General features: G+C 37.2%; 2 protein-coding genes across 3 annotated transcripts in view; both read right to left on the bottom strand.

Moving 5' to 3' along the window:
• Positions 1-1,971: 1,971 nt before the first annotated feature.
• On the bottom strand, positions 1,972-6,007 carry LOC130075357 (G-protein coupled receptor 161). The gene is made up of 3 exons (XM_056239970.1): positions 5,807-6,007; positions 4,600-4,760; positions 1,972-3,370 (listed from the first exon to the last, which is right to left on the bottom strand). The coding sequence occupies exons 1-3, from the start codon at positions 5,952-5,954 to the stop codon at positions 2,102-2,104; spliced, it is 1,578 nt and encodes a 525-aa protein (XP_056095945.1). The 5' UTR covers positions 5,955-6,007; the 3' UTR covers positions 1,972-2,101.
• Positions 6,008-6,691: 684 nt separating this feature from the next.
• The window catches only part of tarbp1 (TAR (HIV-1) RNA binding protein 1), a 30,750-nt gene continuing 11,768 nt past the window's right edge, over positions 6,692-25,673 (bottom strand). The window contains exons 12-29 of one of the 2 annotated variants that reach the window (XM_056239967.1): positions 25,498-25,595; positions 25,074-25,232; positions 24,312-24,517; positions 23,151-23,379; positions 21,232-21,423; positions 20,918-21,108; positions 20,297-20,368; positions 19,898-20,018; positions 19,613-19,723; positions 14,527-14,679; positions 14,219-14,305; positions 13,937-14,139; positions 12,996-13,077; positions 12,618-12,789; positions 12,230-12,409; positions 10,431-10,555; positions 9,858-9,994; positions 6,692-6,955 (exon numbers count right to left, since the gene is read on the bottom strand). In XM_056239967.1, the coding sequence (XP_056095942.1) occupies positions 6,784-6,955; positions 9,858-9,994; positions 10,431-10,555; positions 12,230-12,409; positions 12,618-12,789; positions 12,996-13,077; positions 13,937-14,139; positions 14,219-14,305; positions 14,527-14,679; positions 19,613-19,723; positions 19,898-20,018; positions 20,297-20,368; positions 20,918-21,108; positions 21,232-21,423; positions 23,151-23,379; positions 24,312-24,517; positions 25,074-25,232; positions 25,498-25,595 (2,690 nt within the window). In that variant the 3' untranslated portion in view covers positions 6,692-6,783. The remainder of the gene's footprint in view (positions 6,956-9,857; positions 9,995-10,430; positions 10,556-12,229; positions 12,410-12,617; positions 12,790-12,995; positions 13,078-13,936; positions 14,140-14,218; positions 14,306-14,526; positions 14,680-19,612; positions 19,724-19,897; positions 20,019-20,296; positions 20,369-20,917; positions 21,109-21,231; positions 21,424-23,150; positions 23,380-24,311; positions 24,518-25,073; positions 25,233-25,497; positions 25,596-25,673) is intronic. The other variant, XM_056239968.1, reaches the window with a different exon arrangement.

The following is a 25,673-nucleotide window of genomic DNA, read 5'->3' as shown; positions in this document are numbered from 1 at the left end:
TGCTGGAAGACTGCAGATGTCCAGCTCTCCTTGTAAAAACAAAGTTCTACCGTCCTATGGGTGCATCTGAGGTCTAAAGGGATGTCCTTTCCTAAACTGTGAATGAAGATTTTTAAGGGGGTTAACGACAGACTCCAGACTGTTTATACTGAAGCTATACTTTGATTCCATCACATTTTTTTCAGAGTCACATGCTAACCACTGTGAGGACACTTCGGGGCAGTATTGGCGAACCGAAAAGGCAATCTTCAGCAAGATGTGTTACCGTTAAAGGGTGCCATGTGCATCCAGTGAATGTATGACCATTTCTGAAAAGTGCACCTACACTATGTGCTTTGAAAAAGGTGGTGACTGGAATTGATAGCCACCTTTAAATACATCCTGCACTTCATAAGACTCCAGTCACTTTTTTTTTTTTTTTTACGATGCATTGCATTTTTGTTTTTTTTAATCTTGTGGACTGTTCCATTGGAAGGAAATTAGTTCTACAGGAAAACGCATGCAGAAAACGCCAATAAATGCTACATGATGGCTTCACTGCCTTTTCTTTGATTTGCAATAATCTCATCAGCACTGTCTCCCATTGTCATTGTTATGATGACAATAAATATAATATTGTATTCCTCTGGAATTATTGCTAGAAATTATTGTAAACCTTTGTAAGGAATGATTTTTACACTGAAATGCATTACGATCACATTTGAGGAAAATGACAAGAAAACAAATAAATCATCCATTTAATAGATCCGCTTTGTCTGTTTTCACATGCACCATGTAAACCTATATTTTCTCCTCTGTTTGTTTTGTTTCTAAACAAACCAATCCTATAGACTGAGGAATATCAAACAGGCTTATGCTGAGAATGAATGGCTTTTTTTGAACATGCCTAATTTCACAGACCATCTGAGTGGGTTTCAGTAATTATCCCTCGATTGAATTTGTGGAATGTTTTAATAAATAGAATTTACCTTGTGTCAAATTTTCATTAGATAAAAGCTGCCAGTTATGTTAAACCGTTTAATATTTTGTCATTTTCTGCGCAGAATTGGATGCATCGGACAAGACAAAGATTATACATAGTTTAAAGACCATGATGCAATTTTATTTTTGTACTAATCAATGTTCCAATCCATGTGTTGTTTTACACTGTCAATCTGCCTTTTTGACCAGAGTGAAGATGGTGAAATTGAGAGGAAAATATAGGTCATCAACTTAACTGGCAGTACAAATTAAAAATGCAGTTACTTTAAAGCACCTATAAGGAAGAACACAGACCAGGCAGTAAACATTAAAATAGTTTCAAACGTATACTTAAAAGAAAGTTAGCGTGAGGCTAATATAACACAATTGTTTACCGACCTTGTTTGTGTAAAAATTGAATTTGTTCACTTAAATGTCACAATCAAGTAACGCTGGTAAACCCCAGTAACTTTCACATGACAAGACACAACCTACAGAAATCATGTCAGCAACGCATGACCTCAAGTTCATCCACATACAAAATAGGTCCACCTAAAAAAAAGACAAGTTAAAAGCTCAAATAAAAACAGTTTTATACTGAATAATTCATGTAAGTGCTTTGACCTTTTTCTGCTTTAAAGCCCTCTAAAACACTGGGCCGTGTTACAACCATAAGCAAACAAATAAAACAAATTTTTGCTTTAAATATTGAAAAATTTATATTTAACAAATAATCCATTATATAAATATATGCGATAGCAGTCAAATGTTTGGAACAATTAAGATTTTTTTTTTACGCTCACCAAGGCTGCATTTATTTGATCAAAAACATATTATTCTTAAATATTACAACAAAGTTTTCTATTTTAATATATTTTAAAATGTAATTTATTCCTGTGGTGGCAGCTAAATTTTCACAATAAATAAGTAATTATTAATTATTTTTTTTTCAGTTGTCTTTGTAAAACTTTACATTTTCTTTAAAACCTCATTATGGCAACATTATTATTTAAACTTTTTAATGCATCATAGAACTTACATTTTATTGAACCCATAACATTCCATTAAAATAATCATCCACCCACAAAATACAAATGACATTCAGCTTTGTTTCCATTATGCAGGACTGTATGCGATACACTCAGCAAATATGTTCCACTCGAACTGTGACCTGTCCATAAAAGAATGTGGCTTGTTTCTTTTTAGTAGCAGCAGAATAAGGGAGTCTGTTCCGCTCACGCTGTTTGGAGGGAACCTGCAGGTGGTCCACCGTCCTCGAACCCCGTCCACAACATTCATGACAAACAGGACGAGAACAAGTAGGAAGAACCGGAAGAACATTATTCAGTTGCTCCCTGAGGCTGTGAGCAAACTGAGAGCTGAGAGCAAAAACGGAAGAGTACGTCGACTCCCCGTCGTTTCTGGAGTGCGCCGTGGAACTGTGGGTCGATCTGTTAGTGGGGTCACTCTCACCTCCACTAGTAGATCTCTCAGCTCCTACTCTCTCCACAACGCTTCCCAACCTGGCCTGGATCTTCCATCTCAAACTCTGGAAGGCGCCTTGGAAGCGCTTGCTGAGGAGCGCATACAGCAACGGGTTGATATCTGAATTAAACAGCACCAGCCAATAGGAGAAAGTGACAGCAGATGGGGGAACAACGCTCCTGGGTCGGGACAGGGCGGTTTCGGTGGCCTGCACCAGAGCTACGCTGATGTAAGGCGTCCAGCACAAGAAAAAAGCGGCGATGACCAGAAATAACCTCAGAACTCCATGATGCTGATGTTGACTGGGATGTTGAGGGCTACTGCTATGGATTCGAGCCATAAAAGAGTGCAGACGTCCACCAGTTGGCTCGGAAGACATCTCAGATGGTGCATCTGGAGCAACTTCATCAGGAACATCCAACTGATCCGTCACAAACCTCCCACTCACATAGTAAATCAACCTGGATGGTGTGTAGGTGTCCATGAATGAGTGTTGGAGATTCAAGACAGATGTGGCTCTGTTACGCTGGAGATGTTCTTCCAAACTGTGGATCATCCTAGCATGGTATCGTGCCACACGGACAATCTTCACATAGCAGAACAGGATGACTATAGCCGGTAGGAGAAAAGATAAGGAGACCATAATGACCGTGTAGCTTGGGCTGTTGGGCCAGTTCACGGCACAGCTGTACATGGGAGCCACGAAACTGATGTTGCTCCAGCCGAGGAGAGGAGGACAGCTGGTCAACATAGCTTGCAGCCAAATCCATATCACCACGGAACCGGTTCTCCATATCGTGCAGCGGGAACCGTACAGCAGGCAGTCCACGATGGAGAAGTAACGGTCCAGGGCAATAGCGGCGAGTGTTAAAACTGACGCGGTGCAGTAGACTGAGGATGTGTAGCCAACATACAGACATAGATCCTGGAAGATCAAGAGAGAGTTCAAAATGAGCAGAAACATCTGTTAATGCACTCAAAATTAGGGATGCACGATATGCCGATACCAATATGGTGGCGGATATGTTCATTTTTAATGTTATCGGCCTGATAAAAAAATGTGGACGATATATTAAAGCCGATAAAAAAGGCACTTTAGATGCACACTGTGATGGTTTTGAATTGCTTGAAATATGATTAGAATCACTTCAAAAAAAGGAAAATACAGTTAAGTGCTGCATGTGCCGCGCAAGTCTGTCATATAGGCTACATAAAATTAAAATGAGAACATTATATTTGTGTTCTTGGGACATGACTTTTAATGGTGAGACTTTTGTTTTTGTGATCAGGCTCTCAAAAATAATATAAAAATTTGGATTTAGATTTATCGGTCAGAATATCAGTTTTCGGCTTTCAAATAAAAAGAAATATCGGTATTCGCCAAATTTTTCATATCAGTGCATCCCTACTCAAAATGTTATTTTGTAACTTTAAACAAATTAAAGGTGATGTATGTAATTTTTATCAATGTTAAAATAAACACTGGTTCTATGCAAAACATTGCTAGGTTTGTTTCAGAATGTCAATCATCCTAGTAGAGTTGTCCAAAAGTCTTCGTAACCAAGTCTTTCAAACGCTCCCGTGTGTATCTGTGTAAGCGCTTGATGAAGAGCGTCAAAGACGACATGTTTTTTTGAAGCGTTGATCATGGTAGCCAATCACAGATTGAGCGTGTGAACACAATGGCCAATTTAGAGACAAATATGTTGAGCGATGTTTAAGAATCCGTTCAATATTGCTCAAAATTTCAGTACTGACTTGGTACCGTTATAGTTGCGGTTATCGGGGTGAACAGGCTTTAACTCTAAGAGAATAGTGAAGTCCACACCACAACTATAACGATAGAAGAAGGCATTTAAAACTGCATTTAAAGCTCAGAGCATTTAAAACTGTGGGGTACTTATAATAAAAAGAAAGTTATCCTTTCATAATTTTTGTTATAAACGGGCCTTAAACCTGCAACATTAATTCAACCAATGGCTTGAGTTTGGGGGCGGGACTAATGGCTTGGTCAGCGATTGGCAGATGTTGGGGAAACTCGTTTGGAAACAGTCATTACTTTTGCGATTCCGTTTGGTCTCTCTAGTGGTTCAGACATCTCACACACTTCACCTTTAAGTTATAAATGGTGGATGTAAAGCATTATGTACTAACATTGTAGTTGACCCATCCGTTGTTCATAATGGAAACTGCCACGAACGGCATGACGCCTATTCCCACTAAGAAATCGCTAATGGCCAGATTAATGATCAGGACGGAGGTCACAGTGTGGAAGGTTTTTGTGGCTGCCACAATCACAATGACCAGAATGTTTCCTGACAAGGAGGAAAAAAACAGAATAAAGACATTTTATATTAATTTTGTACAAATTCTATTATAAAACAAAAAAGAAATCATGTCAATGCCAAATTTTCATTTAATATTTTTTTTTATATATTGTGCCAATGTGGTGTGACGTCACAAAGGCACAGATATCTGCAATGATTTTGCAGTTTAGTTTCAATAGTTTATTTGGAATGAGTAAAGTGTTTTCTGTTCGGAAACTTACAGCACAGCAAGTTTTGATTGATGTATTTTATTTCTATTTTTCTTGCCATCACCCCAAATATAGGTAACACTTTACAATAAGGTTTCATTAGTTAATATTAGTTAACAACATTAGTAAACATTAACTAGTAATGTCTACAGCATTTTTTAATCTTTGTTAATGTTAATTTCAACATTTACTAATACATTATTAAAATCAAAAGTTGTATTTGTTACCATTAGTTCATGCACTGTGAACTATCATGAACAAACAACAGCTGGATTTTTATTAACTAATCTTAACAAAGATGAACAAATACAGTAACAAATGTATTGCTTATTGTTAGTTCATGTTCGTTAATACATTAACTAATGTTAACAAATGAAACCTAATTGTAAAGTGTTACCAAAATGTGATCAAGAAAATATCTTTTGTAGCTAAAATTTTGATATTATCATACTAATATCTGACAGGATGGAATGTTTTAGAGAAAGGCAAAAGCACAAAATGCCACAAAACACTACAAACTTCATCAAATTGATTGCTAATACTTAATGACTTTGGTCGTTTCCCACCAAAATAGTCACATCCTGCCGGATGATGTCATTAGGGCTATGGATTTTGTTAGCATAGTTTTAGATACCAGTCAAAACAATATTCACAAGAAAATGCCTTTGCATGTTACAGCTAATACGACTTAACACAAATCATTTGATCTTATACCATAATAATTCATCCGAAATATATAGTTAGACATCAAATGCAAAACTTTCTCATGTCCACATGACATCTCTGACATTCACACACATTAATGAGGCGTAGTGTAAAGCTCACCCGTCACTGCGGCCAGACTCATCAGCACCATCAGAGTCTCCAGCACCAGACGCGCTCGAGGTGACAGGACGGTTGAGTTCCTCAGTGCAGTCCGCATCTGAAACTCAGACTCATCTGAATCAAACCACTCACCAGCCGAGGACTCCATTTAAAAACACGCAGTCTGATTAAGTCTGATATCCCGATCTCAGGTGTGTCACAAGCAACCTGGCCATTTAGCTTTAAAATCTTCCATAAGAATGCAAAAAGCTGATTAAGAATATATTACAGTATTTGATCAAAATAATAACCTGCCTAGACAGTTCGCTTCTTACTCCTCTCTGGTTCTTCATTTGCCCTGTGAGCACCTGACAGTGCAGTTTACTATCTCCAGGGTCCCTTCATCAGTTTATCCACAGCGATGACAACATGGAAAAATCAAACGCTTGACTTGTGAATTACACAGCTAGAGAAAACAGACCGCTTGAATATGTGGCTCATTTAAACGGTCTATATTTACACAGATGCTTAGTTTCTCAAGGGATTACAACGGCTATGGATGTGATTAATTGAGACCTTTTGCATTGCATTTATCCATGCTACATGCGTGGGAACAAACATGATGTGTGTAAATGTGAATTAAATATCAACTAAGTCACTGTGAGAGAGAAAACTGTTTATTTAATGTAAATTCAAAGGTATATTAAAATACTTCTCTTAAAATGTTAGATAAAACACAAAGTCATCAAACGACACTTGTCAATACAAAGTGAAAAATAAAAGAACTCAAAGGGTAGGAAAAGGAACAACAGACGGTATATGGACAGATGCCATATTTAAATGAATGAAGCAGTTTTCTATATTTCTAATCAAATTTGGGGACTCTTGCCATGCAAATTGCATCACAACTTTTCCTTAGAAAAATGGTGTAAAATGCAACATCTCCCAAATACTGACAGATGTTTTCTGCTAAAACACAGAAGACATGCTCAGCAAATTCAGCACCGAGGGGCTGCAGGGTTTTGTCCTAAATGCTGGCGTGTATATTCCCACACCAGCAGGGCGGCGCTCACGTGCACATTGAGGGAGCGGATGACACCGTGCTGAGGAATCTCCACACACACGTCCACCAGCTGCAGCAGGTTTGCAGGAATGCCTTCCCTTTCATTACTGTTCGGAGACAAACAGACACTTTAGAGTCATGCACCAAGCAGAATTCAAAAATTCATATCCGATGGAATGCTAAGGTCCCTAATGTAATGTTCAAGTCAAGCTAATGAGTTTATAAAGCCATTTAAAATGGTAATTTTACGCCAATGAGCAGACCCACACAGAATCAGCACCCGCAAAACTCCACGGGCAGCTCAGCTTATATCCACCCATCATTCACAGTTCTACATATCCACGATAACTAGCATGTTTATTTTGATTAATTTGACCAATCATTTTGACTAATTTGCTTTCTCTGCAGTCTCTGTTTAAAATATTTACCCTGTTTAATATCTCAAAGAAATGAGTTGACAAGTGGATTTTTGGTTACCGTGTTTCCTTTTGGATGAAGCACATGGAAAATACAAATGCTATTTGGGCATTATATTGGACAAAAATGTGTGTATGCCTCTTTGGACAAGATCAGCCATCTGTATTTTTTGCTACATCTTCCTTAAAGAGAAAGGCTCTAAATTTTAATGTGTATATTATCTACTGAAAGTTTGTCAACTTTAGCATATAGATAATAACCTTAATTACTTAAAAAAATGAAATCTTTAAATCTAAATGTCTTTAAATGCATTCTCTAAATATAGAAATACGGTAGGCCTGCTACACTAAGCTCATATAGATGACCTTAAAGCTTAATCAAATAAAATAATATTTACATGGTCTTTAAATGCATTCTGTAAAATGTGAATAACTAATTTAATGTAGGCCTGCTGATGAGGTCAGATAAGAAGTGCACAGGTGCTGATTGAACTAATAAACCAAGCTTTTAAATAATAAGTCTGACTTAAAGTGCTGCTCAACAGCTCTGCATCAGTGACATAATCAGACATAATAACACAGTGATGTGCAGGAAACATCAGATGGCTTTACTGCCTCTAAGATAAGTGATGCAGCAAGACAAATCATGAAAACCTCGTTGATTCTTTCAAACACACACCCTATTAGTGATTAATATACTGTATCAGTGCTGTTTCACAACACAAACCTGTTGCTTATAAACATATGGTCAACACAACAGCTCTCCTAGAGAAATATAAAATAAAACTTTTGGGGCTTTATTTAAAGCTGCAGTCCGCAGTTTTTCCTCTTTGTCGCCATCTCTGTTCGAAATCTGCAATTGCAGTTATTCGCGGAATTATCAACTTTACGTGAGTTGTACTTTGACACGGCACAGCGCGGATGAACACAATGTTTTGAGGAGAGTGTGCAGCTGTCAGTCGCCGCGCCGGTGTGGATACTGGCATTCAGAATCACAGATTATACTTTTTAGAAGTATGACCAACATAATAATTTTCACCGGAAAATGTCATTTGAACAAGTAAGTAACATCCACTTTTGTTCTGGTTCTGTCATTGCAGTAAATTGCGCTGATTAAATCTACAAATCGCTAATATCACGCAAAACCGTGCAAATTATACTTTGTACTTAAATTGTTAATGGTAACAACGTCAGCATTGCGTGACTACATGTCCTTCCTTCCGATATTATCCTTGCTTTCGCATGGGTCCGGTTGCAGTCTCTTTTTTTCTGTAGCCACTCCGAAGTCTGAACGAAGTCTTTTGCATTTTACAACGGGTGAATCTCCAGTTGTCACTGGTGATTGTAGTTTGAACCTTTCTGGATCCGCCATCAAATTGATAAGTTTAATTATATCAAGTGCTGTGAGAAAAGGCTATAAATCTCCACCTCCAGCATCCTCACATGCAATATAGCCTACTAGCCGAGACTCCTTCTTTGTGTGTACAGATGTGAAGTAATGACGCAAAGACAAGCTCGAATCTCCCGTGGAAATCCACGGGAGATTGGAATTAAAAACATTATTACAAGCTTACCGCTTTGAATCGAGCTACGGCAAGCAGATAGTTTTGAACACTGGCTGGTTATGTATTTTCTCAAATATGTATTTTGAATAATCTTTAACCCAAAAAAAGCTACGGACTGCAGCTTTAAGTTTTATAGATTTATAAACGATGATTAAATGTACTAGTTGTCACTGCATCAACAGCTGCTGTAAAATGTGAGATGCTGTTCCTTTATTGCTCAGTTTTTGAAACACTGAAGCTGCTACATCACTGATCTCAGACTGAATTATGGTTGATGCTTGTTAAACTGTACATAAAAAAAATAAAAAAAAATAAAAAAAATGAAGCTGTTAGATTACTGTTCTATGACAATTATGGTTGATGATTAAAATAAAATAAAAGACTGAGTGATGGCTGATGCTTGTTGTATGTAAATGGCACATTAATGTTGGGTGGTTTTGCTGATGAGCGCTCGGGCATGTCAGAACATGCCCTTTCTCTCTCTCTCTCTCTCTCTCTCTCTCTCTCTCTCTCTCTCTCTCTCTCAGCATTCAGAGGTGAGGAAATCTCACAGGGAGAGACACATCAATTAGCCTCATAATGTTAACTGCACCGTCAGCGCACACTGAAACGTTTCTATTTTCACCTGCCTTCACAAAGACAATCCTGCTCTTCATAACAAGTAATCGAAAGAGATTACTTGTACAATGGCCTCAAAATGTATTTAAACAATTAAGGGTCAATATTGTTTTTCAAGATGTATAAAACAAACATGACAGTCCAAAAAAAAAAACCCTGATGTTTTAAATTATGCATTTTAAAGGAGCACTGTAACTTTTGAACATCTAGCGGAACATCTTTGCATTACATAACAAAATATCAAAAACTTAAAATATGGTTGTCAAACATTTCTGTAGTTACTCTGCTAGGACATTTGCTAATTGGTTTTAAATTCATATATTTTTGAGTGTGGCTGAGATGTACAAACACTTTTTGGGGCCACTGCATATAGACAGAATTTGGGCGGTAAGTTGGAGGTGTTGGCTTACCCGAGTAAAAGGAGGCTTCTCTCAGGAAAAGTGTAATCTTGTAAACTCTGGCTGTTGGATGTTTGCTCTACGCCTATAACCCAATATCCCTCTCTCTTCTTCCGCAGCAGGTAATCTGACAACTCTGCAGGCTTCACCTGAAAAATGAAGGGAGATAACTTGAGATTTCTGAACGACGGCTTCATTAATCATGACAGATTCAATCAACAGAATGCTCATATTCTACTTTTCACCTCACAAAACCGAGCTTCTGATGGTTTCGTGTAGTACGTATTTGGCTGATGTAATGCATGATTATGAAGAATAACATCTCTAGGCTTGTTTCAGCCCACACTTAGAGGAAATATGAAAGTATAACTATTTCTTTAAAGCTGCAGTGTGTAATTTCTGCACCCCTAGTACCACCAAATGGAAACAATTGTTTTGAATTAAAGAAAAAAAATCACTATGTTTGCAGTTTGGATTAGTTTTGAGCAACCGATATATTTGTCAAAAAGGCTGAAAAATAAACCGAACAGAATTGATAGCCTATACAAATAAAGAATCTTTATCTGGCCAGAAATAAATACACACCTCATGCATTGGCAGCCACAACTCTGAAGACACACTGAGCGCCTGGAACGGTTTATCATTAATGTGTCGCAAACTGTCCAGAACCAGAGCTTTGGCCCCAAAGATCTCACACGTCCTGCACAGACCTGGAACAGACACACAAACAAACATTTGCGGTTTAGTCCTCTGATAGTCTTAATAGTAACGCGTCTAGATAGACAGATATTTTTATATTTCAAATAAATCTCTTGACTTTTTATTCATCAAAGAATGCTGAGAGGAGAGGAGAAAAAAAAAAAAAATATATATATATATATATATATATATATATATATATATATATATATATATATATATATATATATATATATATATATATATATATATATTAAGCAGCACAACTGTTTACAACATCAAATCAGAATATTAGAATGATTTCTGAAGGATCATGTGACACTGAAGACTCGAATAATGATGCTGAAAATTCAGCTTTGCATCACAGAAATAAATTAGATTTTAAATATTTAAATATAATTTTACAGTATTTTTGATCAAACAAATAAATGCAGCCTTGGTGAGCATAAGAGATTGCTTTCAAAAACACATTTAAAAAAAACATTTCACATATATTATATGATACAGACATTCATATTCATCTGTGGTTTCTTTTATCAGTTTTGTTGAATGCAACTGAGCACATCAATATTTATTCATAGAATGTGACATGATAAAACTGCATGAATGAAAACCATATGCCTATCAAACTAACAATAGTTGGCTTGTGCAGAATGTTTGAATGTGATGAATGAGCCTTTTATAATGAGCTTGTGTTAAAACCGATTTGTTGGTTGATTCAGAAGGGAAGATGTGAGTGTTGAATGTCTCTATTAAAGTTGAAATGATGACATTCAGAAAAAAACAAAGATCAAACAGAATGAAAACAGTGTTAAAAACACTAACATCTGTCACAGCAATGAAGACAAATAATATATTGCAATATTTCTTGTTTTTTAGGAAGATAATCTAATTTTAGAGAACACATATGGATAAAACCAGAGCATTTATTTAATTTTATTTAATCCAAACAGTGGGATCTGCATTTATATCTATATCACTAATAACTATTTTCTTTAGGTATTTATTAGTTCTGGGCAACGATTAATCACGATTAATCCAGGGTTGCTGCACACTTTTAAGGCTTTTTAAGACCTGAAGAAATCAAAATAATTAATACCGTACATTAAGGGTGCGCAATATTAACAAAAATATATCTCGATATTTTAAAAGCTTTGTTGATATAATTAGATTATATTTTACTGATTGTATTTTTGCACTGGTACCATGGCTGGTTTAGTCCTGTTGTTGACAGCAGACTCGCAAAGATATTCATATCTTTCATATTCTATGCAGTGGTCAGTTCACAGCAGTGACAGAAATTAACATTTTTATTAAGGGGGAATATTTGCCATCTTAAATTGATTTCCAGGGGCATTTTCACCTATGGACGATTTTTCTAAAAAATAATGAAGATTTATATATTTTACAGACAGAAATAGAAACGGCATAGTCCAATCCATGACTACATGACACTGTTTAATATTCAATACTGTAAAGCTGCTTGTTTTAAAGCAATCTACTGTATATAAAGTGCTATATTAAATATGCCTTCACTGGAATGCTGAATTGCGGAGCTCGTACAAACATCCACATCGCTATGATCAGATGCTTTCAAGGGTTTAGGGTTTAGCCATCATAACCAATTTTATTGATCCCTTCTCCTATATAATATTACTATCATTAATTTTGTCTATTTGTCTTACCGCCCAGATTGGTGGGCTTGTCAATGAGCGATGCGACCACCAGGAGGTTGCTGGTGAGTTTCCCCAGGCGTGCTGCCCTCTGCTGGGCCATGAGCTCAGGCTCCTGCTCCTGGACGCTCAGCTTCCACGGGGTGATTTTCTTCTGAACTTCTGCCCAGCGCTCATCCTGATCCAAAACACCTATTAGACATATAACATGTGTGCTTGTAATGTAATGATTTCACTCTTCTTCTAACAAATTAGCTGGTGCTGTAAAATAAAATTACATTAGAGCTGACAAGGCCACATTCCTCACACTGATTGAAACAAGGGAAATAGCTGAAGATTCTCGTGGTTTTGATAAGTGTGGTGTGGTTCCTGCTCTCTGCTGCCCTCATGTGGTGATTACCTTTGTCCTGCTGGATCCAGTCACCAGGCTGGAGTTCACCGAGATCCCTCACACGGTTCTTCAATGGCAGGGCGGCGCACATCGGGAAGACAACAAAACTCTCAAATTTCCACAGTGGAAGCCACTCATCTTCTGCCAACTCTGAGAGGCTGGGAAAGGTCTGGAATATTGTCTGGGGAAGCAGAGAATGTGATGCTACTGGATTATGACAGCACAGAACAAATCAGATTATACACAGACTATAGAGAAGGTGTGTGTGTGTGTGTGTGTGTGTGTGTGTGTGTGTGTGTGTGTGTGTGTGTGTGTGTGTGTGTGTGTGTGTGTGTGTGTGTGTGTGTGTGTGTGTGTGTGTGTGTGTGTGTGTGTGTGAGATCTCACCTCAACACTGTAATCCCTGATTGGGTGGAAAGCACTGAAGAAGAAATGCTCCTGGATTCTAGACCAATTTTTCATTGCATTTCTGTGGGGGAAAAAAAACTAGTTTTAAAAGTCCAGGTTTCTTCTGAGAATTTAAGAAAAACCAGTCCCAAAATGTGTTGCTATAATTTAGGATCGCATTCGCAGGTCTATTAAACCCTGTAAAGCAGATATGGAGTTCATATTCAAGGAGGAAAAAACACCAGTTTTATTCAGCGGCCCAAACTGAGCAAAAAAATATGCAATTTGGTGCACTTGCTGATATTTATATGGCCAAAAGGCAAGATAAAAAAAATTCTGATAGACTTGAAGTAAATTAATGAGATCTGTATCACAGTATAGCAGATCACATAAAATGGTTATAAATATCAGCTGTCACTCACTCTATATCTCCCAATAATATGCCAAAGTAAGATATTTAAATGCTTATTTTTATGATCAAAGCTCTGTAGTTTTTATTGTGGGGGGAAAACATATGATGACTGACAAATATACGTTCATTAAAAGCCAAATTTTAAAAGCCTGAAGATCACATTTTAATATGATCTTTCTAAAAAAAAAATGTATGGATAATCAATTAAACCTAAGTAGCTTCCGCCCAATAAGTGTTCATCTTGAAATATTAAAGTTCTTCCATTTACTAAACAAAAATCAGTAAAGATTTCCCAGCAAAAAAAATATACCACGAACTGAAGGGGGACATTTTTAGAGTTATATTAAAAGGCCTTTTACTTGCTAAAAAAGCATAAACTATCAATTAGACATCAGAAGGCATTAGAATGTCCAAGCACAACAGGTTTTTCAGCAAAGTTTTGATCATGTTGTTAATGTAGAGGCCTTGGGAATTCCCAAATCAAATATGATGCAGTGATTACAGGGTTAATGAGTGAATCTTTCCTCACCCTGTGTTCTGCATGGCTTCAGCCTGCTGTAAACAGGCCTGGACCACCGTGGTCAGCCCACCCAGGTTTTCCTCCATGAGGACACGGGCGTCCTCCAGCTCCCACACCCTCTTAAGGGCGAGCAGGGCATAGAGACGAACGCTGAAGTTATGACTGAAACACCACTGCAGGCTCACCTCCACAGCTCTACGCCACTGCACCTCCTGAGAGAAAACAGGAATAAATGTTGATTTCTTCCTGTTCGCAGTGGAAGACATCAGATTCAAATGATAAAAACTGCACCTTATCTTGCAGTTTCGGGAAGAGGACGTTCAGGTGCACGAGGACAGAGAGAAAAGTGCAAATGCTTGTTTTTGTCTTCTCATGCTCCTGCAAAACAAACAATTTACAAGTAAATAGACATATCTACATAACTCAAGCTGCTGTGTGTAATATTTTAGATGTTAAAATACTTCCTCCTGTCAGAGTTTAATCTAGTTATCTTTTCTACCGCAGAACTTGGAATGAGAAGCATTCAAGCCTGGTTTTGTTGCGTATGTGTCGCACCTGTTTGTAGATTGAGGTTTGTGTGTTGATAAGTTTAGACTCACCAGACTGAAACAGTTCCACAGGTTCTGGATGCGAGACGGGTTCAGATGGAAAATCAGGATCAGGGTCCACTCGATCAGGTACTTGACGGATGCTTGGTTACTGCAGAACCCGGCCTCACACACGTGACTCAACACACAGTCCGACACAAACTCCTGTGACAGATAACAAAGCACACTATAAAAGTGACTATATTAGTCTTATCTGCTAGAGAAAAAAAAATTATTCTATGGATACATTTTTTTTTTATATATATATTTTTATATATATATATATATATATATATATATATATATATATATATATATGAAAAATAATTGTAAAATATATTTACAAAAATCCGATTTTCTTAGTTTACCTGCTATTGGCAAGTGTGGGGAAAAAATATTATTTTTAAAGAAACAAAAAGAAAAAGAAACATTAGTGACCGCCAAGTGGGTTTCAGCAGCGTTGGTTGGTAAGTATTTTTTCCATTCATTTTTTCAATAGGGATTTTTAAAAAAGTTAAAGTATTTTAAAGGTGCAATGTGTAATACTTCTGAGGATCTATTGACAGAAATGCAATATAAGATCCATAACTATGTGTTCGGTGGTGTATAAAGACCTTACTCAATGAACCGTTATGTATTTATTACCTTAGAATGAGACATTTATATCTACATAACCGCGGGCACCCCCTTCTATGAAGGTCAAAATATTGTGACGTCATGTTTCTACCGCAGCCGACAGCGAACAAACAGCGCTACAGAGCACGTTTCATTCATACCTTGAAAGAGAAGCCGCAGAAACCTAGAAGCTAGCCATAGACACCGTGAGTAGTGACTTTTCCCTTGTCAATGGGGAATTCCCTTGATTGTTTCATGTACCGTATTTTCCGCACTATACGGCGCACCGGATTATAAGGTGCACCTTCAATGAATGACCTATTTTAGAAAATTTTTCATATATAGGGCGCACCGGATTATAAGGCGCATGAGATACTGCAGTCAAACGTGTGACTGGGTTTGCGTTATGCATCCACTAGATGTCAACAAATGTCAACAAAACAGTCAGATAAAGTCAAACTTTATTAAAGAGCATATTGCAGGTTAAAAAAAAATCTAAATTAATATATAACCTTGTATGAAAATACCATATGAAAAGGTAATGCAGGATTTAAAATGTTTTAAAACGACATAAGGGCACAAATTTAGTAGATAAAGTGAGCATTTCTTTGACTGCTCGTAAAAACCGTTTTTTTTCAACATTGCGTCATTTTACGTCACCAGAGGGAGGGAGCCTCAGCAGCGCAGATAGGTTTGTATTCAGTACAGGCGGGTAAATTTGCTTTTTTATACTCAGAATGACAATTTGGAATGTAAAGAACAACATATTATACAGTTATTTGTTTTATTAGGAAAATACCATATACATAAAAAGAATTGGGCTTTTTTCACATTTTATAAATGACTTCACATTATATGTAGGCCTACATCTTTTGGAACAAACTAAAAACAAAAAAGCAATGAAAACATGTAATGCTTTGAAAGCACTGGATTTCATGTAAAACTTTTTTTGTATTTTTTATTTCCTGGCAGCTAATGTTAATGTGATATTGTGAATATGTAAAACCTCTTGTTCTTGTGGCATCGAATTTAAAAAAAAGTCAGTGAGAGCGGTCGTGAATCAGTGTTTTCGGTAGTTTTTGTATTTTAATTTATCATCGTCATGGTAAATTATTGTGTTTGTGGAGGTTGCAAAAACTCCGGCCTGTCAGGACATCGAGTCCACAGGTTTCCTAACAAGAAAAAGGAAGGTGCTGTATATCGTGCCTGTGTGCGGTGTGTGCAGCTGCGAGACAGGCTTTCTCTTCTGCATCGGCTTCGAAAAACGCGGTCGTGTGTAGCGTACACCAGATCTGAGGAACAAAAACGTGTATATCATCAGGAATAAACATATCTATCTGTCTCTCGATGAGAAACCGAGCGTTATATCACGTAACGTTAGTCTGGACGGATAATAATGAGCATGACATACGCGCCTGATCAAAGCTTATGGTTTATTCTGTTATTGGTAAATTCCAATACTCCTAGATGACCAATAATAGCTTTGCTATTAACTGATATACGATGGTAATAATCTGTACAACATTGTGAACAGTGAGCACAATGTATATCGTTAGCGAACGTGTATAGGCTATATCTATAAGTTAGCGGTGGTCTCTCACCACGACACCTGCCGTGGCGGCGTTTCAAATATGGCATTCCCCTCTGTGCTTGTAGAACAACGACATTACCGAACGATATACACCTCACATTTTACCAAACAGAATGAACGATGCACTATTAACTCTATTACACTATTAATTAAAACTCACAGTGAACAGCATTAAATATAAAAACACATATGCCTTACCTTTTTGTTGCAGTGCAGTTTTTATTGCAGTGGTATAATGTTTTGCCGACAGCACTACAGTCCTCATTTTTTTATTGCTGCTTCCATTCTCCTGATTGCTATTATTTAATTTCTTCGTTAAAAAAATATCCAGGGAAGATTGAATAGGCCTGTTCTTTTAATGTTTACTCAGTATATGACAGCTAGGCTAATCAAAAATACGCGTGATTAAGTGATGCAATAAACTGCGGCTGCGCACACTCACTCCACGCAAGTTTTTTTATAATAATACTTTTGCAATAATGTGTCTCCTCTCACCGTTGTTCTGTCTAACATTAATCCTGGCCTGTCCCTGCTCTCTCGGCAGCATAGCAGGCTCATAATTGTAAGGCTGTCGTCCGTCTGTCATAGGAGTAAGTCCGAAATGTCATTGCGATCCATTGTTTTCCTGTTGTTTGAATGGTTTGAATCGACCGCTCTCCCGCCCGTTACGTCACGCCCGTCACGCCCATTTTCAAATGCGGAAGTAAAATTCTCACAAAAACGACTCCAGAAGCCAATGTAACGTATTTATAAGTATATTTTAAAGAAAATCTAATTACTACATTGTTTTTCTATACATTGACTCGTTGGGTCCTCTAACCTGCAATATGCCCTTTAAGCGTTCTGACAACTCCGTTCACTCCCATGGTAACGTTGTTCAAACGTTAAAGGGAACTCCGGTCAATTTTAACATTGAGCTCATTTTTTGTAAATTTGGAGTGCTGTCAGTACAGATAACAACGACAAAAACCGGTGTTGCCTAGACCGTGTTATCCTCTTTTTAAAATTTGCACCCTGTTGACTTTGATTTTGTACAGGTATGTGAGCTGGCTGAATAAAGAGATTATTCCTGCCTTCGTGAAAGCTCGGATCACAGTTGAGACTGATATATCAGCCCAGGCATCCACGATCCATTGGCAGATAGTGGCTTAAGTCGCCCGGCGCTGTCTCCGCGTCTTGGTGAACGCGTGTTCACCATCCATATATAAGGCGCTCCGGATTATAAGGCGCACTGTCGTTTTTTGAGAAAATTAAAGGCTTTTAAGTGCGCCTTATAGTGCGGAAAATACGGTAACTTAGTTCTTCTCCCTCGCTGTGTTATGGCTTTGACAATCAGCTGATTAGTACTATTGACCGTAAAACAGTAACGTTACAGGAGTTACCAACCCGTCGATCGCGGTCGACAAGTCGATCTTGAAAACATTTTAATTCGATCGCGAAGAGTTTTCAAAACCAGAGGAAAAAAAAACAATATTTTGATTCATTATTATCTATTAATTTGTGTGTAGTAAATGGTGTCTAGGGGATGCGGATGTGTGCGCGCTGTTACAATCACGCACCTTTGCGCTCATGCGGACGCGTCGAGTATAAACAATGCTTTACGCTTTAACCAGCTCAGCCACAGCCCTACAGCATAACAGCTCATATTAGCCAGCTGAACTTTTACTATCCTGTTAGAAAAAAATATATAGTTGGATAGTTTCATGTGGTTCTTCTCCCTCGCTGTATTATGGGTTTGCTACGTGGGGAAAAATGTGCTGGTTACATTCGTGAGACAATCAGCTTATTACTATTATAATATATTATATATTAAGACCCTTGATCCTCACCTGACTATGGCTTTGTAAACTTTATCCATGATTTGGTTTATAATGGACTGTGGTACAGAAACTTGGCTTACTCTGGCTATTCTCTGCTGTCTCAGACGACGATCTGTTTGTCCCGTTTTAGCAACCGTAGCTTCTTCGAAAGGGAGGGGTGAGCAGTGGGCTGAGCCATTAGTGCAACTCGCAACCGAACGGCTAGATGCCGCTAAAATCTACACACTGCACCTTTAAACCATGAATCAAGCCAATCAGCCACGAGGTGAATCATAACAATACAAACTTTGATTTGAAGCAAAAAGTTTTTGAAAATCGGACAAAAAGACAAAGATATAAGACCTGCACCTTTTAGTGAAGGAAATAACTAAAATCCCATTTGAAGCATTACAAACAGCATAATCGGATTAAAAATTATGGAGAAATATAAAACTACTCATTTACAAATGTTGATTATAAATATAAATATTTTAAGTTCATTGCAAAATATGCATACATATACAAATATTTAAGCATTTTGAGAGTGTAGCAAGATCGGCTCCATTAGGTTATTCCCAGTGCTTCAAGGGAGTGGGCGGAGCTAAAGTGCTCTTTTGGCGACTTCTGCTCTTTTTGACTCTGATTGGTGGAATTTTCTGCACAGCATCATGGGTAAGGTAGTTTTTCCACCACAAATTGCGCTTTTGAACAATTATTTAAAAAAAATTAACAGAAGCAAATAGCATTGTTTAACAACCTCGTAGCTCACAGTAGGCCTGTTTTGAAGGTTTTTTTAAGTTATTGTTAAAAATCTATTTCCCTATGGAGAAAATGAATGGAAAAAATACTTCTGGAACTCGACTGTTGCACAAAAAAAAACATTCCTACATAGTTGTCATTATAGAATATTTAATTAATTAATATTTAGTTGACAATAGATCTCTTTGTGAGGGTGTTATCAAAACACCTTCATTCAAAAGCATAATATAAAAGTGAAATTGTGATCTGACAATATCAGAATTGGTATCGGCCAAAATCCTAGAAATCAAAGTGTATTAATATGCACATGTGTGCGTGCGTGTAGAGCTCTAACCGGTCTGAGTTTATGCAGTAGCAGCAGCAGCGTCTGCCACACGCGGTTCTTCACTCTGTGCTGGATGGAGTTGCTATAGTAACGTACTTTGGATTTTGAAATCTCAGCATCCTGAGGGAAGGAAAAGAGAAACAAGAGGGAACTTTAATCATAAACACATGAAATAACCATGAGAGGGGCTTTCAAAACAGAATCAAACACACTCATTGTTTTCAGGAAGTGCTTTCTTTAAGAATTGAACACCCAATTTCCAGTAAGAGCTGTAGTTAAGAGTTGAGCACAAACCTTCCTCAGTAGTCGTTGCACGAGCTCTTCCATCAGACGCTGGTGGAGACGATTAGATGGATTCAAGCGGCAGAGAAAAGCCAAAGCACACACTCGAGGAAACTGATCGTCTCTGTTATCACTGGAAATGAGATTCAGAACAATACATGTAAATCAGCATCAAAGTATTTGACACGCTATGAGGAAAAGTACAATGACTATATTTAACTCAAGTAGTTTTGTACCACATAGTCTATTTGTAAAAGTCATGCTTAGTCAATGTTGTCAACCTCTAAAAATGTGCATACCACAACAAAATTTCTTCACAATTATGGAATACTTTATGAAACCTTACTCATTAGTGTGTCAAAAGTGACCTTTATCTTATACACATTACAAACAGCTAGTGTTGTGGTTTACCTGCTGACAGCTGTGTTTGCTGCACAAGTATCACCAAATTGCTCAACATAGCTTTGAACCTCCTGAACAAGCCTGAAAGCAAGAAAAAAAAGGAAAATAAATGAATAAAATAATAATAGTATATATGAAATTGTATATACACTGTATGTATAAATATATATATATTTTTATTTATGCACATATATATTATATATTAGCATATATATATATTAGCATGTATTAGTGCTGTCAAATTGATTAATCAATTAATATAAAATATTACATAAAAAGATATGGATATAAAAACAAATACTAACAAAAATCAATCAATATATAAAACAAACTTTTGTTAGATGCGACGAATCAATTTGACAGCACTAATATAAATAAAAAATACTAACAACTATATATATATATATTGTTGTTAGTATTTTTTATATATTTATATTAGTGCTGTCAAACTGATTCGTCATTATAGAAAATAGTAACATTTTTAAATAAATATAATATAAATATATAAAAAATACTAACAACTATATATATATATATTTTGTTGTTAGTATTTTTTATATATTTATATTATATTTATTTATTTAAAAATGTTACTATTTGAATATCTTTCTTAATGTTGTTCAAATTGACCTTTGGTCTCTTCTGAACACTGGGCCGTACACACAGGCCTCAGTCAGGATGTTGAGGTGTAAGAGAGCCGTACTGAACACAGCGTCTGACTGGACACCCTCTGCTGGAAGCCACGTCTCACAACAATGCTGGATCAGAACATTAAACACCCCTGATCGGACCTGAGCCAACTCCATGAGCTCACTCAAAATCTGTCAAGAACCAGAAAGCTTTTATTATATACACTAGCTATATATATTTTTGATCACAGATACCTTAAAATATGTTGTGGATGTAAAGGGAGAAGGCGAAGTGCTTGTAGATCTTTCCCTGACCTGTTGTATGCAGGCCGTGATGCTGGGGTTCTGTTCCTCTGTGAGCTGCAGAAGCCCATGGTCAAAAGCTAAGCGCACGAATCCCTGCAGTGTGGACCAGAAGTCATGAGGGTTTGTGCTCAGAGCCTGAACCACCTTCCATGATGCACATATGGCCTCAACGCACAGAGATTCTTCACACTGCACCACCTGCTGGAGAAAACACACCCATGAACTAAACACACATCACATAACCTGTCCGTAAAAAGGCACAGAATTTTTTTTTTTTTTTTACAAACAGAAAATCATATTTCTACAATTTCAAAAAATAAAATAAATAAATGATAAAAAAAAAATATCAACAGGAAATCAATCATAATTTTACAATTTCAAAAATAAAATATACTGTATATATTTTTTTACCAACAGGAAATCCTAATTTTACAATTTCAAAAATAAAATATACTGTATATTTTTTTTACCAACAGGGAATCATAATTTTACAATTGAAAGATGTTATTATAATGTTACTGACACTTGTTTGGCACAAGAAACCTTAACTAAGTTTATCAGTTGACTTTAAGGAAGACTACTTGGATGACAGTAGAATATGTATTTGTTGCCCTTTAAATCTGAAGTACACAGAGGAATGAGTGTGTATATGTGTATGTGTGAGTTCATCTGTTTTGTGTTTCAGATTCCAGTGGACGGACAGCTTGTCATTTTCCATCACAGAAGTTGACGCCCCGGTTCACGCTGCAACCGTACCCGTTTTACCGTACCCGTTTAAATACCCGTATCTGTCCCGGAAGGTTTTTTGCTAGATTTGTTTGACTGCTGCCATCTTGAAAACACCTTGTTAGCGCAAATCTGTGTTTTTGTGATTACATGCTGTTGCTAGAGTTTATTATATAGGTACGTGTGTCCTATACAATACTTGCCCGATGCATTCTATGTTATTATGTATATGTGGATGTAAAGTGTACAGTTGTATGTTCGGTCAGTAGCACTTTAAGTCCTGTTCCAAATGTTTATACTATGTTCTTATTATAGTAACTAAAATAACTGGGTTATAACTAGGTATTAACCCTGAACCAACCCCTAAACCTAACCTTAAAGGGATAGGTCACCCAAAAATTCTGTCATGATTTACTCACACTCAAGTTGTTCCAAACCTGTATGAATTTCTTTCTTAACACAAAAGAAAATATTTTGACCAATGTCGGTAACCAAACAGTTGAGCGGCCCCCGCATTGACTTCCATAGTATGGAGGAAAAAATACTATGGAAGTCAATGGGGTCCATCAACTGTTTGGTTACTGACATTCTTCAAAATATGTTCTTTTGTGTTCAGCAGAAGAAAGAAATTCATAAAGGTTTGGAACAACTTGAGGGTGAGTAAATCATGACAGAATTGACATTTTTGGGTGAACTATTCCTTTAACCCATGCAAATTACCTTACATTGCCCACTGTAGAACACTGTAAGTACACGTAAGTGCACTTACTGTAAAATAAAGTGCAAGTTTCTCTCTCCTCAAGTCGTCACGTTGTGTGAAGGCTGTAAAGGAGTGAGTAGGTAAGCAAGTCGTGCAACATTCATTGTGCACCACATAGGAACGTCCCGGTGTATTAGGAGAGAGTGCCACACCCCTGTTTGTTTTGTTTATTTTAATATTTAATAGTTTAGTTAGGGCGTTTCACGCTGAAGACTTTTCTGTTCTACATTTTATTTAATTGTTTTAGTTGATAAAACTAGTTAGATGAGTTTCATTTATTTATTTTGTTTGGTACCTCTCATGCTCGCCTTCCCATCTTTGTTTGTTATTTGTCTCTTGTAAATATAGATTTTTCACCTTTTTCACTTGGCACTGTACACAAAAATAAACCTTTTAATTTAATTCAAGAGTACAGTCTATGACCTTCTCTTTTGCTGCCCACCTGTGGCAAGACTGATGCCATGAAGTCCAGCACCGGCAGAACGAGATGGCCAGGCAATAATGCCAGAGCATCCACCGCAGCCCTCAGGACCTCAGGGACTTCCGGAGCTTCAGGAGCCCGGACGGTCCCAGCACACTTCTGCAGGAAACTCAGACACGTCCACTGATCGCCAATAAACTGGGCCACAATTCGCCCCCAGTCCTTCAGCAAGAGGCCATCTTCTGGATGGCTGGAGTAAACACACATTCATAAATGAATAAGTGATAATGCTCCTCAGAAAAAAATACTTCTCCATATGGATGTGGAAGATTATGATAGAATTGAAATTTGTGGGTGAACTTTTCATTGAAGACCCACAGCAGCCATGATATAATGACCATGCCAACTATTTATAAGTAGGTAGCTTATTTAAGATGTTTTGGTAACACTTAACAAAAAGGTCCCATGAGTTAAATGCTAGTTAGCATTACCTAACATTAACAATGAGCAACACTCTTTGTTAAGGCTAGTTAATAAAAATACAAATCTTCATTGTTAGTTCATGTAATAATATTAGATACAACTAAATTTTAAAAAATGTATTGGTAAATGTTGATTAACTGAGATTAATAAATGCTTATTTTTCATTTTTATTTATGTTAACCAATGTAGTGTGTAATGTAATGTAAAATTGGTAAGTTCACCCAAAAATAAAAAATTCAGTCATTAATTGCTCACCCACAAGCAGTTGTAAACCCGTAAGACTTTCGTTCATCTTCGGAACACAAATCTTTTTGATGAAATCTGAGATTTCTGTCTCTCCATGTCCCTCCAATAAAAGCCTAAATTCAATCTGTTCATCGTTTAAAGCGATCATGTCTCTTCAGAAAATTTGGACTAAACTGCTCAATTCTAATGGATTAGTTATATCTCTTTATGAACTTTTTGAAGCGTCAAAGTTGAGTAGCTGTCAATGGATGGATAGAAATCGCTCAGATTTCATTAAAAAGATCTTGATTTGTGTTCCAAAGGTGAATGGAAGTCTTACGCATTTGGAACGACATGAGGGTGAGTAATTAATGACAGAATTTTCATTTTTGGGTGAACTATCCCTTTAACTACTGTAACAAATGGAGCCTTATTGCAAAGGTCTACCGAAATAGTTTTAGAGCTTGAACAGACCTGACTGTCGCAGTTGTGGGCTTCAGTAATGTCTGGTTGAGATGCTGGGATGATGATGATGAAGGATAGAAATAATCAGTCAGCGAGTGAAGTGATCTCATGGCCTCAGACTGGGACTTCAGGACACCTCGATTAGCCATGTCACACAACAGCGCAAGTGTGGCCATTCTGACCGCTCTCTGAACCTGCCCTGGCACAGAGGGATTCTGGGAAAACACAGTTTAGATCTCATTCCATCAGAAATTGCCATCCACTTACAAAATGTTTTAGTAGGTGTCTAATTTGCTAACTAGGAGCAAACTTCCAAAAACATCCAAAATACTGAGAAAAAAATATATATATGAAAAACATACTGAAAAAAAAAAGGAACTAACACAACTGAGGTTTAGCTCAAAGAATTAGGAAAGAATATCCGCTTTGAAAAATAAATAAACAAGACTGTTTTGTGCTGCTCTACTTACTTTATGGGTCTTTTAATTACATACTTCAAATCAAATGTTTCTGTAATGACAGCCTAACTTTATATTTGACTTAAAATTGAAGGTAAACACAACATATACACAACAGCAATTCTAGGGATAAAAACCTGTGGAATTTTAGGGTTGGTAAGATTTCTAATGTTTTTGAAAGAAGTCTCCTAAGCTCACCAAGACAAGTACAGTAAAAACAGTTATATTGTGACAGCTAATTTGGTGTACAAGAAACATTTATTTTTATTATCAATGTTGAAAACATTTAACAGTTCATATTTTTGTGCTGCACCTGTTCAGAAGGTTCATTGAGGATCCTCAAGCAGTGAGTGGTGAGTTTTGGGATGTAGTTCTGCTGCAGATTTGAGCCGTACCACGAAACAGTGGAGTAAGTGAGAACCAGCTCCCTTAATACTGAGAGATACAGTTCAGACCTCTCCACATCACATAACTAGAGAGAGAAGACAGATACAACAGTGTAAAACATCCCCTGAAAATCCAGCTAAACCAGATGGTAGTTTATTTTACATGGTTTTTAGGTGGTTCAAATTGATGGTCATCAGCTGGTCTAAATGGTTGATGGAACAGATTTCGACAAGGTCGACCCGCTGATTAGTGCTGGTCCACCACCTTGGATCAGCAATAATCCAGTTTTGACAACCCAGGCTTAGTTTTTCCCGGTAGGATTCTGTGTGTTACTGTGTGAAAACACTCACCTCCCTCAGTTCCCCACTCAACCTCCTCAGCAGAAACTCCTGCACTGAGTCCACCACCGACAGCATGTGCGTCTTCAAAGCGACCGCCACAACATCTTCTACAAACATCCAAACAAATCAGCTTCAATCAAGACTTCCATTCAGCATGTCCAAACACAGGATGTTTGTCTTCTTTT

Source organism: Rhinichthys klamathensis, unplaced genomic scaffold, assembly GCF_029890125.1.
Source record: "Rhinichthys klamathensis goyatoka isolate OS25496 unplaced genomic scaffold, OSU_Roscu_1.1 h1tg000576l_1, whole genome shotgun sequence".
Taxonomy (NCBI): Eukaryota; Metazoa; Chordata; class Actinopteri; order Cypriniformes; family Leuciscidae; genus Rhinichthys; species Rhinichthys klamathensis.
Note: the sequence above shows the minus strand (reverse complement) of the source record. Positions and strands in the feature narration are given on the sequence as shown.